Source organism: Tachysurus fulvidraco, chromosome 11 (assembly GCF_022655615.1).
Source record: "Tachysurus fulvidraco isolate hzauxx_2018 chromosome 11, HZAU_PFXX_2.0, whole genome shotgun sequence".
Classification (NCBI taxonomy): domain Eukaryota; kingdom Metazoa; phylum Chordata; class Actinopteri; order Siluriformes; family Bagridae; genus Tachysurus; species Tachysurus fulvidraco.
The window spans coordinates 10,840,835-10,855,412 of NC_062528.1; the positions used below are offsets into that span (position 1 = coordinate 10,840,835).

At 36.7% G+C, this 14,578-nt stretch overlaps 2 protein-coding genes across 3 annotated transcripts; both read right to left on the minus strand.

The window, feature by feature from the left end:
- Nucleotides 1-615: 615 nt before the first annotated feature.
- On the minus strand, nucleotides 616-7,230 carry ywhae1 (tyrosine 3-monooxygenase/tryptophan 5-monooxygenase activation protein, epsilon polypeptide 1). Of its 2 annotated transcripts, XM_047820700.1 has the most exons (7): nucleotides 7,011-7,230; nucleotides 5,052-5,251; nucleotides 4,858-4,964; nucleotides 4,424-4,630; nucleotides 3,972-4,108; nucleotides 3,211-3,252; nucleotides 616-1,727 (listed from the first exon to the last, which is right to left on the minus strand). In XM_047820700.1, the coding sequence occupies exons 1-6, from the start codon at nucleotides 7,072-7,074 to the stop codon at nucleotides 3,245-3,247; spliced, it is 723 nt and encodes a 240-aa protein (XP_047676656.1). In that variant the 5' UTR covers nucleotides 7,075-7,230; the 3' UTR covers nucleotides 616-1,727; nucleotides 3,211-3,244. The 2 variants fall into 2 exon arrangements, with proteins under 2 accessions (XP_047676656.1, XP_027003707.1); XM_027147906.2 differs by lacking the exon at nucleotides 3,211-3,252 and having other exon boundaries at nucleotides 7,011-7,226.
- A 1,679-nt stretch (nucleotides 7,231-8,909) lies between these two features.
- crk (v-crk avian sarcoma virus CT10 oncogene homolog) lies at nucleotides 8,910-13,033 on the minus strand. Its single transcript, XM_027147782.2, has 3 exons — nucleotides 12,565-13,033; nucleotides 11,158-11,729; nucleotides 8,910-11,079 (listed from the first exon to the last, which is right to left on the minus strand). The coding sequence occupies exons 1-3, from the start codon at nucleotides 12,782-12,784 to the stop codon at nucleotides 10,942-10,944; spliced, it is 930 nt and encodes a 309-aa protein (XP_027003583.1). The 5' UTR covers nucleotides 12,785-13,033; the 3' UTR covers nucleotides 8,910-10,941.
- Between the last annotated feature and the right edge of the window lie 1,545 nt (nucleotides 13,034-14,578).

Here is a 14,578-nt window from a genome sequence, read left to right on the forward strand (position 1 = left end):
TGAAAGTAAACTATAAATATAGATCTATATACTTGAATAAATGTTGAATTAGAAATGATATAATAATGCCACCTAATAATTCACACTAATAAAGGCCCTTTACAGTATTGGCAAAGACGTGAAACATGACGTTTTGGACCTAATGGCTCGAGCATTTGCTTCTCAAATATAGTAGCTGGTTTTGATTCTACTTCTGCCCATAGATATCAAAGCTTAATTCTCAGTGCTTTTCTAATTATTTTTTATTTTCATGCACTTGGTTTAAAAATGTACATGCCAAAATGCAGAACAAAGAACAGTGAAACTGGCAAACTGATTACCATTTAATTATAATGAAGTTGCATACGTTTGATAACCGTCCTGTCCAAGAAGCTTTTACAGTGCCATGAAATGGTCAATAATTAATAGTTAATAATAAATGCTTATCATTCAGAAGGTTCCACCATAAACCCACACTAAACTCTGTAAATTGCAGTTAACAACTTGTTCACATTTTTGTGCCCAATTTTAGACAAAACATAAAAGCATTTTTTTTTCAGTAAACCTGTTCTACCTTTTACTAGAGTTTCCCATTTAATCAGCATGGAAAATAGATATATTACAAAACATGCAAAATTAAATGACAAAAGTTTTTATTAGAGGCAGTTTTATTTTAACTCATGTTATTTCCATGCTGTTTCTCTATAAGAACACTAATACAGATTCTTTTTCTGTGGCTCCAGTCAAATTTCCAGTAGTAGTACAAATTAGCATCAAATTAAATATAAACAAAAAATACAGATGAAATTGTAGGCAATATATAAATTTTGGGGAAGAAGGGAGAAGATTATTTCATATACTTAGAGCTTAAAATCAACTTTATTAGTGCTTTTTAATATTTTCAAACAGCCAATGGAGACCTGCATTTTAAGTTCTAAAAGCAACAAGGCTCCTTCAATTTTTAGAGCGGCAACTATCCATCCACCATCAGCCTATGTGCATAATACAGTATTTTAGCACAAATTACAGTCCGCACCACTGCTAAGTATCACTACATAACTCCTACTTTGTGATGTTAAGCAATTGCTCCACATGGATAAAGAAAATTGCAAACTTGCTCTGAAAATCTAAATTGACAAAAAGAGCACTTTATTTTGGACATGCCCTTTCCAAGGTTTAATCATTTAACTGCATTTGATAATTGCACTAACACAAATATTACAGCTCCAACAACTAATAGCCTAATAGTAGACATATCAGTAATAGTAATAAAAGTTAATTTTGCAATTACATTAAGAAAAACTCAAATATATCCAGCAACTGATAAAATGTTGAGGAACAAAGCAAATAAACTTAAAAAAAAAAAAAAAAAAGGAACATTGTACCAGGACACACACAAAAAAAAGAAAAATTCAAAAATTCTCTAAGCTCTGCCCATCAGAAATTACAGTTGATGTCTGTTTCAGAAGTGGTTTCTTGTTTCAATTAAAGGGATAATAAAAAATAAAAAAACATTAAAAATAAAACTAGGACAAAAAACCAACAAAATAATAAAATAAAAACAGGAAAAAAAAAACACAACAGAGGCATCAAGCTGTTGCATGTCATTCTTGAGGTTGGGCTTTGTGGCCACTTTTATGAGTGGACTTTGGGAAGGGGGCGAGTGGGCTGGAGTCTGATATTGGCGGTGATGTTTCACTGGTTCTCATCCTCCGCATCTTGCAGCGCCTCTTTATTCTGTTCCTCACCTGCATATTGAAACAATACATCAACATATCAGAATTCATCATCCACATGTTCAGCATTGTACAATTTGAAAACTCCTGACAGCCTTAAAACATTATGCACCAATAATCTGAGTGTGTTCAACCAAGACCACATGCAGCAAAGGAAAATAAATCATTAACAAAACAGATAAGAGAATAGTAACTCAAGTGATCGATTCTCACACATTTTCCAGGCGATTTGAATAACCAAGTGCCAAAAATGTCATCGATATCAATTTTATCACAGAATCATATCCAAGCATGTATTGCATTTAGATTACAAATGCAGAAAGCAGAGTGTTCAATTCCATTCTCCATCTGAATCAAAGGTTGGCTGTTGACACTTTCTTGTACAGATTGTTGACTGTACACATTTTGCACTGTAACAGAAACACAGCATGGCAGCTGTGGGCGTAAATCCTGAACTACATCTCACATCGCCTTATTTATGAGACACCAACACCCAAGCACTGAGCCCTTCATGTATGAAATTAAAAAAAAATTAATAAATAACCAGCTGATCTTAAATGCAGAACCATATTTGTGCTGTATTTGTTTTACCAACAGAGCTATTATACTGCAAATGATTAACAACAAACTCCTTAATTTAGGTTTTTTGTTTATACTGAATCTAGAAAGTACAAGATGCCTGATCTTACTTTAGATTAATTAACCGACACAGACATCCTCTTAGTCACCAAATTAGCTTTCTACATTTTTCTGCTGCCAGGGTATGGGAAACATCAGTGGCACAATAGCAGTGTGCTTTAAGAGTTCACATGCAAGATCTGAGTCATGTGAGGCATAGCAACATGCATTCAGTGATAATAGTCTGGTGCTAATTAATGTAATATCTTAACCTGTGCCTGATAAATAATGCCATCATTTATGAGATGAGCAAAATAGTGCCACGAGTCTTCAGCTTAAAAGGTACTTAACATTTGGAGCTGTAACAGCATCATCATGACATTCGTAAGTCCAGATTGGAAAATTGTTAAACCATTACTTAGATTTAAAAATTGAACTTAAACTTTACAAACAAATAAATAAATATTTTTTTCATTCTTTGAAAAAAAAAAAAGCAGTTAAGAAAACCATTTATTGTATTTATTTTAAAGCCTCTTTTCTTAATCTAACTGTTAAACTGCTTATATGTGACTAAAGCCAGAAAGTCAAACTAGAAAAAGTCTGAGAATATGAACCTCCAAGAATATGTACAATTCCAAAAGTCACATTATCAGATGCCCTCTGGTGAGCAGTTACAATTATATTTTTCTCTTTCTGAAATAAATTCTCCACATCTGCAGACCTTTCTCCTGTTTTAATCTCCATTAACCTGTTAATGTCAAGACATGCTCGAGACATACAAGTAGATTTCTAGATTCCAAACCTTAGCTCAAAGGTTAAGGTGAGTGAGTGGCAATACTGTTAGCAACATAGCAGAGCAAAAAATTGGCTCACTTACAAATACAGTTTGTGGGCAATTAACTTAATACCCTTTAGGAATCTAAACAGTAAGAATAGAGGGGAAAAGCAAAAGGTTAAACAAATGAAACATAATAATAAGATCATACAGAAATGCAGAGATTTTTGTTTGATAATGAGCTTAAATTTCTCCTATTCGTAACCAATGCATTTAAAAAAAAAATCTAAGTGAAAATCTAAGTGAGTACACTGGATACTATTTACAATGCCTTAATTAACATGCACAAGGGCTTCCTATAGTTATTTACCCAAGTACCACACAGTGCCCCATCTCTGAACATAATGTACTGTGAGCCACCAGTAGTACTTTACTTACTCTTTACAAAGAGAACAGCAACACACATTATTCAGAATTCAAGAGCTGCAAGTGCTCCTGGTATCCAGGCAAATTTGAATAAAACAATCAATAAAAATAGAAGAAACATTCCTAATATGACTGTGTTAGTCAGTAAAAATTATATTTTATTTTTACTCTAGTACCCACAGCCAGGCTTCAATACCTAGTGAACCTCCTCCCCAAAAGAATTAAGACTGTTATAGCAGAAAAGATGGGACTAACTGCAACAGGATCAGTACTTTTCAGGATCAGTTCAATCAGCACTTTTAGATGTGATAATCAGATGTCCACATAGATTAGGTCATATAGAGTATATTATACTTATAGTCCAGGAATCTTCGCTAATTTCTCATGGGTATCCCCCCTTTTGAAATCGGTTGTGTGATTCATGCGAAGTGCCTTACCATCTCCCTGCATATCTGAAGTCCATAGTGTCAGATTATCACGTAACAACTGCATGATGAGTGTGGAGTCCTTGTAGCTTTCTTCACTCAACGTGTCAAGCTCAGCAATAGCATCGTCAAATGCTGCCTTTGCCAACCTAAAACCAATAATCATCACATTACTTTGTTTTAGTGTGTTCCTAATTAAACAAAAAGTCAAAACACTAGAGTGTGTCTACATTTCAGCCCGAAACATTCTCTGATATGCCTGATACATTAGTCACTGCCAATTTTTCAACTACCAACGTGTGAACTTAAGAAAGTAAGAACCAAAATGGGCTTCCTCTGTAATTAGCCTTTAACGTGAGTGCTGTTCACCTGCCTGTTCTGACATATACATATACAGTGAGAACTGGGGAAACTGTGGGGGTATTTCTGTAGTTAAATATCACATCACAGAGAAAAAAACAAACCTGCATGCACGGTCAGGAGAATTGAGGATTTCATAGTAGAATACGGAGAAGTTCAAAGCGAGACCCAAGCGAATGGGGTGTGTAGGTTGAAGGTCTGTCATTGCAATATCACTAGCAGCTTTGTAAGCAACCAAACTGTTTTCTGCAGCCTCCTTCCTGTCGTTTCCTGTGGCAAACTCAGCGAGATACCTGTGGTAGTCACCCTTCCTGTGAAATCAAAGATACAAGCAAACTGTGTGGTTTATCATTCATACAAACAGCAATTCACCACTTTCATTTGAGGAACTTCTGCAAACTTTCCCACCATTACATGTGGGTTTAAAAAACTGCAATATTTCTTGTCCAGTATAAAAATTTATAATTTTTTTGGCTTTGCCAAATAAAATTTTTTTCCAATGAAAGTTTATTTAAATAAACAAACAAAAATGACATACATTTTGTAGTAGAACACCTTGGACTCTCCTGAATTAGCAGCCGGAATTAGGTGCTTGTCCAGCACATCAAGGATGTCATTGCAAATTGTTTTCAGCTCCGTTTCAACCTAAAAACAGAAAAACATCGATTCTTAAATATAGAATAAAACTGGCAGTTTCTTTGTGATCGCATTAACTGGATCAGAACTACTTACTGTTTGCCTGTACTCCCGGATCATCTTCAATTTGTCCTCCCCACCCTTGGTTTCTTCTTTCTGCTCAATGCTGCTAATTATCCTCCAGGATGCTCTTCTGGCTCCAATGACATTCTTGTAGGCCACTGACAGCAGGTTTCTCTCCTCAACTGTAAGCTCCACATCCATTCCAGCCACCTTCTTCATTGACTCAACCATTTCTGTGAAAGTAAACAGTAAATTAAAAGAGCAATCCTTGCACAGTGGTGTTTATTTCACTGCATCAATAAATGTCTCATCCATTTATCTGTTACTGAGACACACATGTCATGCCATGATTAGTGATTTCATATTCCCAATACATACTGAGACACAGACACAAATAATTTACTTAAATACATCATAAATCACAGAATGTGTAAAGAATTAAAATTAACAGGCAGTGTGCTTAAATCTATGTTAAAATGGCTTTTTTTGGGCAGTAGTTATACTACTAGTATTTTAGCATCTCTGCTTGGTTCTACTGCGGTGGTTTGTTCCCATATATTTGGACATCTTTTCTTTAAAACAGCAGGCTATAGTGATGTGTTTAGTTTGAATAATTTACCCAACATTGTTCAAGTTAGCCACATCCACACTGAGTTTAAACATAGTCCTGTGCTACATTAAACACTTAGCAAAACCGTAAAAACGAGTGATTGTTTAATAAGAGTTTTTTCTTTTTTAAACTGTGGCGCACTTCTCTGTATACGCACTTTAACACAGACAAAATCCTACACAATTAGATGCTGTTGCTGAATTTGTCCGTAAGAGACGCTAATGGTGATGGAGAGTCAGACACACACCAAGGGATAAATCATGCCTCCAAAATGCTCATCTCATAACTGGATTTGCACAGATTTCCCCCTATTGCACAACAATTAGTTAATTCCTAACTAAAAGGATAAATTATAATAGTAATAATATTAATAATAAACACAAAAACAAACCATGCTTGTAAAAGAAACTTCACAGGGGGAGGGACATATACATTAAAGAGAGGACTTCATTGGATAAACTCAAGACTAGTGCAGGATGAGTCATCAAAAAAAAAAATGAATAATTTTCCTTTCAGTCACCATTTATATGAAAATATATAAACACACACAATTTCTTAACAGATTTAAAGTCCTTTTGGTGTCCATAACAATTAATGTGACAGGTACCAAATACGACCATACTTACAATGTATTTTGTGCCTGTGAATACATTGGCCACTAAAACAATTTGGAGAAAATAGTGTTTTTTGTTTGTTTGTTTTTTCTCTCTAACTGATAGCTCAGCCGATACATTAGAAATAAATAAAATGTCAGTCAAAATGTTTTTTGTATTATACGAGCTTGTCAATGAGGTTTTTGCCACCAGTCTGAGGAGAAATCCTCGTCGACATGCAGCAGAGCCGCTCTGGTGGTGTTGCTACTTCACTTTAACGCGACTTAACAAGTTGGAAATAACATTATCGCTGTATTGACAACCGAGATTTATTTAAATAGTAAAACAACACATTTGTCTAATGGCGATTACTGCAACCTATAATTAAATCTGTCGATGTCAGGTGGGGTGTAGAGGTCTGTGACTCCCCCCCCACCGCCTTGGCTAGCAACAGCTCGCCTCGCCCAATAACTATCCGCCATTTTGTCTGCTCCACTAACGTCTCCATCTTCATTCCATCCCTCATCGAATTATGATGACCCACGTAGTTTGTTCACCCCAAACGAATTCTCGTTACGCGATTAAGACAGCAGCAGGTTCACTAACACGTCTCAACACACCCCATTAACTAGTTTAACTGGCTGCTTGAGATTACTGCATTAGCTAAGTCGCTAATATTAGCTAACACGCTAACCAGTTAGCTAGGAAACACTACGCCCGACAGCTAGCGTGAGTGTAAGGTAACGGACCAGCGCTCAGATAACAGCGCTTCTTCAAAAATCATCTTACCGTCATATCTCTCTGCTTGTTCAGCAAGCTTAGCTTGATATACTAAATCCTCCCGGTTAGCCATAGTGAATAATGTGCGACGAGTGGACTACGGATTTGAAGAAAAGGAGTGTGAGTGAAGCAGCAGGCCCTCGCACAAGCCAGCAGCTGCAGCCTGAATGGTACTGAAGCGCGTCCGCCGGTGAAACTGGAGGAAAAATGGCGGAGGCTTTCATCCGGGAACTTCGGACAACAGCAGGGACCAACCATAGTCCTTATTTTATCCTTCAGACTTTCCCAAACGGCTTTATTTATTAAAATCCACATTATTATTATTATTATTATTATTATTATTATTATTATTATTATTATTATTAGAGTTTATGGGAGTTTGAATTTCTCTTTTAAAAAATAAAGCTGTGTTGTTTTGTGCCACACTTTACATTTTGAATGATTGATTGTCCCTTTTGTTACCGTTAATAGATGGGAAAATAGATCCCATTTTGTGAATCATTGTGAGGTTTGTGGACAGGAATCAGAACACACTTCTGTCTACAGACATGTTATTCTGTGGATTAGCTTTGTTTAATTTCCCCTAGGTGTGAATGGGTATCTCGAGTGTCCTAGCTCTACTGTCCAATCTTTACTGTTCCATCTCTGCTGTACAATCTCTACTGTCCCAGCTCTGCTGTCCAATCTCGACTGTCCCATCTCTGCTGTCCCATCTGTACTGTTCCAGCTCAGTCCCAGTGCTCCCAGGATAGGCTCTGGACATGTCAAGACACTGACAGGATTAAGCTGCTGAGAGTATTAAAGTAAACAAAATTGAAAATGAGTGAGTGAATAAATTACTTCTATAAAACATTTTCAATTTTATATTAAAATTATTATAAAAATATTTAAAAGATACAAATTATTTTTCTGATGCATATAAAAGATGTCCATAGATCCTGCATTCTGTATATGGATGAAGGTGTAGAGATGTTTCTAGGCTCTGGTTTTCTAGTCGTTTCTGGGGATTTAAATATACCCCAACTTCTTTCCAACATAAATTATTTAAATTGACACCAGCAATGGTATTAATAATGAATACTGGTATTTTTTTTTATATTAATAACTGAAGTTAGGTGGCAATATAATTCCCTTCGGTTTTGATATATTTTATTTAAAAAAAAAAATGCTAGTTTAAGATGAGACGAGAAAACTGCTGATATTGCACGGGGTCTGTGTGGTTGCACTGACTATGCTTTGTATACTAGTTTTTACTGCTGTTCATACCAGACCATCTTGTTACTTGCCAATAAAAATAATAATGAATCCATGGACCTAACATGTCCATGAAATGTTAAGTAATGTTAGATAATGTTTTCTTGGCACACTTTAGGGAAATTGATTGTTACAGCCTGTTTGAGTATTGTTGCTGACCATGTGTTCCCATCATGGCCAAAATGTACCCATCTTCCAATGGCTACTTCCAACATGATAAAGCACCATGTCACAAAGAAAAAGGCATCCCAAACTGGTTTTAAGAACATGACAATTATTTCAGAGATCTTTATAAAAGAAACTGGAGGATAAAAGGAAGACCCTATTCAGTATTAGTGTAGTGGTCCTAATGAAGTACTCAGTCAGTCTCCCTAAATACTTTTAGTACCAGACATGAGATCCTCTAATTAATGTCCACAACGGCCAGGCATTTAAACAGTTCTTTTGTTCACATTAAATTACCCCAGTTATGAATGTGTGATTTTGGTGCCATATGACAGACTAACAGCCAACACATGACCCTTACCAGAATCAAATGATTTCTGAAGATTAGTAAATGAATACATATATCAAATGTCTTTAAGCAAATGTGCATTTGAGAGGAAAAAATTCAGCCATGTATGCTGCTCAAAATTACTGACACAGTCAAAAGAATGGAGTTTAAATAGTTTACTATTGGGGGTTATCTTCATTTCATGTACAGGCTGATCCAAAAAAAGAAAAAACACATTTAGATGTTTTATGAGGCAGTAGACATAGATAGATTAATGTCAAGTAAATATGTAAATTTTACCCAAGACAAAAAACAAAAACAAAAATAATACTTTAAGTTCGAAACCGTGTGGCACTGTCACTTCGCAGCCGATTTGGATGTAGCACACTGGTTCTTTCTTTATTTAGGTGCATTAATCATAATTACTAGGAATGAAAGAATGATTAAACAATCTCATCAGACATGAGACTCATAATAAGTGTCTATGAATCTTCATTTTATACAGCTTATGACACAAAAATCAAGTAAGGATGTCATCTCTTACATTAAAAAAAAAAAAAAAAAAAGGCCTGGAAAATTTTGGTGCAGTCTAAGTTGCAGTTGGATGCTTCCACCTGATGCTTTATGGCTTATTTAATGTTTGGAATTCAGTTTTGGCTTAGAAAAACAGGGCCATACTTCAAATGAGATTTTATGCTCCACAGATGAATAGTCTTAATTGCATTTAGGATTAAAGCATAAAGAAAATCCTTCATTAATGTGACACATTTGACGTTTATTATTTCTTCATATCCAACCTTCACATTTCAGATATAATGGAGGGAGCAATTTCTCAGGTGATTGTCCATATTGAAATGACTAAGCATGATGGTATTTTTGATCATTCAAAGGACTGCCTACAATAATCATGCCCCTGTTTTTTTCTGATGGTCATTCATTCAGTGCTATACATTTGATCATTAAGTCAATTTCATCAGATCCTTATTTTCTTCTTTTCAAAAAACTGGGAAGCAGCTACAGTAAGTGGAATACATCATTTAAATACAAGAGGGCTTGTTATGAACCTTGTACACTATTTGTAACCATTGTTTATGAGGCTATACTAAAGAGGACTTGCTTTATTTATTTGGTGCTTTTGCAGTAAAGGCAAACAGCTGGTTAAAGGAACGATTATTGTTATATATAATAAGTGATAAACATTGCCACTATGAAGCAGTGATGTGTGATTGCAAATATTGCTGTATGGTTACTTGTACACGGCTGGCTTACAGATACATAAAACAATCATAGATGAAGACTACTGTAGTGTCTATACACTTCTAGAGAGACATGTTTGAGGCATGTACATTTTACACACAGTGACTCAGTAAATCTCACTGTGTATAACAAAGTGGTAAAATTGGTTGCATCTTCATTTGATAGTTTAGTGGGGTAGTGTTAATACCGTTTAGTACTACTTATAACTACTTTTAAGAGACACACAAGTTGAATCAAGTGACATTGTACTTCCCCCCACCAACCAAAACTACTTTGGAACTGCTAAATAAATTGTCCATGGTCCAAAAACACTCTCCTGTAGTGATCAATAAGAAACAAAAGGGACTGTTTAACTAACAAGACAACACAAAAATACTTGTGTGTGCACAAAAATGCTTAAAGGAATACAAATTAAGCATGTAATAGTAAACAATATGTGTATGATCAGCATTTTCTCTCAGGCATCTTGTACATAATCACATGGTAGATTATTTGTAGTGTGATAGAAGGCTCCAAACGAATCCCCTTCAATGCAGCCGGATTTTAGCAAATCAGTAAGAGTAGTGTAGGCTACTCAAACACAGAGCAACAGTCCCTTATAGCAACACCAAACTGCTTAAATTTTGAGTCCAAGCAGACTTGTCCAGACACCCCTTTTTTTAAATGCACAATAAATCACACCAACATTCCATCTATGGTAAACTATAGAAATGTCCATGGTGTTTAGTGTCTACTGAACGATTACCTTCAATCGTTGCATAAGATCTAATCAGGAAATGGCTGTATATATTGGCATGAATGACATGATGGCACAGAATGAACGGACATACAGGAAGTATCTAGTAGAAGAGGCTACTGCTGGGCACATCAGTTATGAGGTGTGAGAGGAGAGGGCGTGTGCATTTAAGGGCTGTAGAGGAATACTATTCTCAAATCTCAGCTCGGGTCATCATCGGGGTTGTGCTGGTCCAGTAAGCGCACATGCGTGAATGGAAAATGGCCTCTCTTTCCCTTGCACTCTCCCTCCCATTGCCCGTTTACGTTGATCTTTGTCACCATTACCAAGTCGCCAACCTGAAACAGGGAACAGAATGTTAACCGGTGCAAAAAGACCAAACAAATTCAACGGTATATTCTTCAATGATAATTTACCTCTAAAGCAAGAGCTGTCTTATCATAAGCATTGGGAACTCTTTTCTGAACCGCTCTGGCATACACAGGCCCATTTTGCAGGTTGGGTAAAGATGTTGGCTGGGCATAGGGGCCTGGTTCACCGAGCAGAGGAGGGGCTTGGGAATTGTGGCCATCGGAATTACCTACAGAGCCTGGTCCTCCACCACACAGGGTCCCTGATGTGGGAGAAGCTGGCCGGAATTTCTCCACGTACGGCACAGGAATCATACCCACACGGCCCTCTGAATTCTGTGCGTTCCACCACTGCTCTTCAGGCTTCTCCAAAACCCGCAGGACATCGCCCTTTCGAAAGGGCAGGTCCTCGTCGTCATTGCCAGGGAAGTCGAACAGCGCACGGACATATTCCTCCTCAAGCCTCTGGGGAACTCCTCCTGGCCCCATGCTAGCAACACCAATCCCAGCGTATTTGGCTTTGTTGATGGGCTCGATCAGAGTGGTGGTGTCCAGGTAGTGTATCTTATAAAACTCCAGCAGGGCAGGTAGTGCATCAAATTCCTGGTCTCCAATACGAAAGCGAGAAGTAGCCAAACCTGAAGTGGTAAGAGAAAAGAGATTATACAATGCCTTTTTAAAATAAATGGTAAGTTCATATAAATTACTATATAATATTACAGTGCATGGCATTTATATTTAACACCATGTACAAACTTGGTGGACCAATAACCTGTCTCACCATTTTTATATCTGAATCTTCAATGGACTTGAGAGATCTTTAATAAAAACCCAAAGCATTAAGGCTTCTCAGAAATCACTGATTTTTTCCCCCTAACTTGTCAATGTCAAAGGCTTAAATATTTAGTTGCAACACAAATCCTTGTTTATATATATATATATATATATATACACACACACACACACACACACTAAATGCAAAACTCAAGAACATGCCCTGTGTAAACAATTAAACTATGTGTAACATGTTCGTGGAATCTGACTAGTTAGCTCTTCTGCAAAACTAGCAAAGCTAATGCTAACTCCTTGTGGTTAAGTGGTTTCTAACAAATAAGGGTTCAGTCAGATACTTCAGTATTATTCTAGAAGTCAAAGTGTCTTCCATGACTCCACCCGCCTCACGTATAAAGCTATTAAAAAAAGGTCTGCAGTACGTCAAGTGATGCTAGTCGTTAGCATGCAGCTAACTAACGTTGGCTTGCTAGCCAATGAACAAAATCAAAATATTAAGATTAGATACCTAAAGAAGACACATTTTTCTCATCTTTGGAAGCTATTTCGTGAAGTTGATGAACAAAGGACAACGTTTAAAGGCTTAAACGTGCGTTGTGTAGAGACGTGTTAGTGCTACAGTCGGCGTGCTAGTCGGTGTGAACGCTAGTTAACCAGGTCCATGCATTAGCGCAGTCTTACCCGGAGCGGACTGCCGGCTGTTGCTGATGCTGTTTATGATATAATGAGAGACTTTTGAGTTCTCTGACACGGACAGCACATAGTCTCCAGGGCTGGTAATAGAGTCCCGCACTAAAAACACGCCATGTCTCTGTCCCTGCAGCAGGGACACGGCCTCCTGTCGGCTAAGTCTTCCCCAGTACCAGCTGCCCCGGTCCTCCGCGTCGAAGTGTCCGGCCATGGCTTCCACCCAACAACCGAGGCTTCACCCGGGGCCTGTTGTGTGTCCGGATCCGCCAGCCGCGCTCAGCTCAGCTCATACAAAAACTTTAGCTCCTTTCCGCCGTTAAACTCGTCCCGAGCAGCCACAGCATTCGCCTTTACTCACAAAGCGCCACAGCTCCAGCGCACATGTGCACAACCAACCGGCGGCCCCCTTTCCCCCAGATTAGCAGAGAAATCACGGCGCCCCGTCTTGCACTAGAAGTTGTCACTGGGGAAGTTCAAATATTTGAAATGGCGGACTGGTGAAACAATCTTTGCCCTTATTTCCCGGATGTGACGTCACGGACCCTCCACAATCACCATGCCGACACCTTCCAGAAATAGAAATAAGCATCTCGATTATAGGAGAAATATCGAGGGAAAGTGACTACGATTAATGTCGTGTCACTAAAAAAACTCTCATTAATGTCCAGTGTTTTGTTTTAAATCCCCACACAAGTGTTTAACATTCGGCCGTATTTTATTTGAAAATGCCGAGTCATGCTGATGCTCACTGTATATTGTAGAAATATTAAACACCAAGCGATTATCTGGTCAGTATATTAGAAATATTTATTGCATAGAGTTTTACACTGATTCTTAAAAAATTCCAGTGCAACAAATGTAGTGGTTTGAATGACCGCTGAATGTCGCCATTGCCTGTAGTGAGATGTACATTTAACGTTTCCTTGATAATAATAATAATAATAATAATAATAATAATAATAATAATAATAATAATAATAATTTAATATGATAGTAATATTAACAATAATACAATAGTAATAATAATAATAATAATAATAATAATAATAATAATAATAATAATAATCATATAAAATAACGATAACAATTTAATATAATAATAATAATAATATAATGGACAAGATTGAATGAATTGAAATTCATAAGGCATCGTCAGTCCCAGTTTAAACTATTAACAAACACCTGACTAAAAATGAATTACAAAAAACCCCATACACGAGTTTTAGACGTCACTAAATGTTTGACCGAGACACAATTAAAAAGGTTTAATTTTTATTTTAAAAAGACCAGTGTTCGAAAAGATCAGATAACAGAGGTGTTAAAGTTTGTTTGTTGTTTGAGTTTTTGTGTATTTGGTATTAAATCAGAAGTCCACCTTTCTCCTGGATATGTTGATAAGGAAATATTTGCAAAATGCTTAGTAATACTCGTGCTAATTTATTGGTCGGTGCTGTATTTTTATTATTTCTTATAATTTTCTTAATTCTTTTGAGTTAGGAATCTAAGTTGTACGGTTAAACTGGATGCAATGACACGTAAAATCTCAAACATAAGAAATGTCAGCCAGATTTTGTTGTTACTACAAACGCATTGTCACGCTGACCATAAAAAAGGAAAAGAAACAGCTTTACAAGAAATCCTATGTATTTGGCATGATCACATTGACGGCAGTATAAGAATTTTAAGGCTAATCTCTTTGAGCAGAGTGTACAGATAAAGAGTCGAGAGAGATGGTCAGACTCGTACCATCACCATTATTCAGCATGCATTTGAATAGTGTTGCAAGTAATTTAGGAAACCAAAATTTAGAATTGCAGTAAAAATAAAAAAAGCTCGAATACTATTGAGGATAACATGTTAAAGAAAGATTGATATATAAATTGTTCTGGGGTATTATTTTCATTAAGATGTTAATGTGCCTGTTAGAACTAAGGGCCTTAGGTTAATACAAGAGATCTTAATATTACGTTTATATTTCTAATATTTTCTTCTTGCTTGAGGCTTC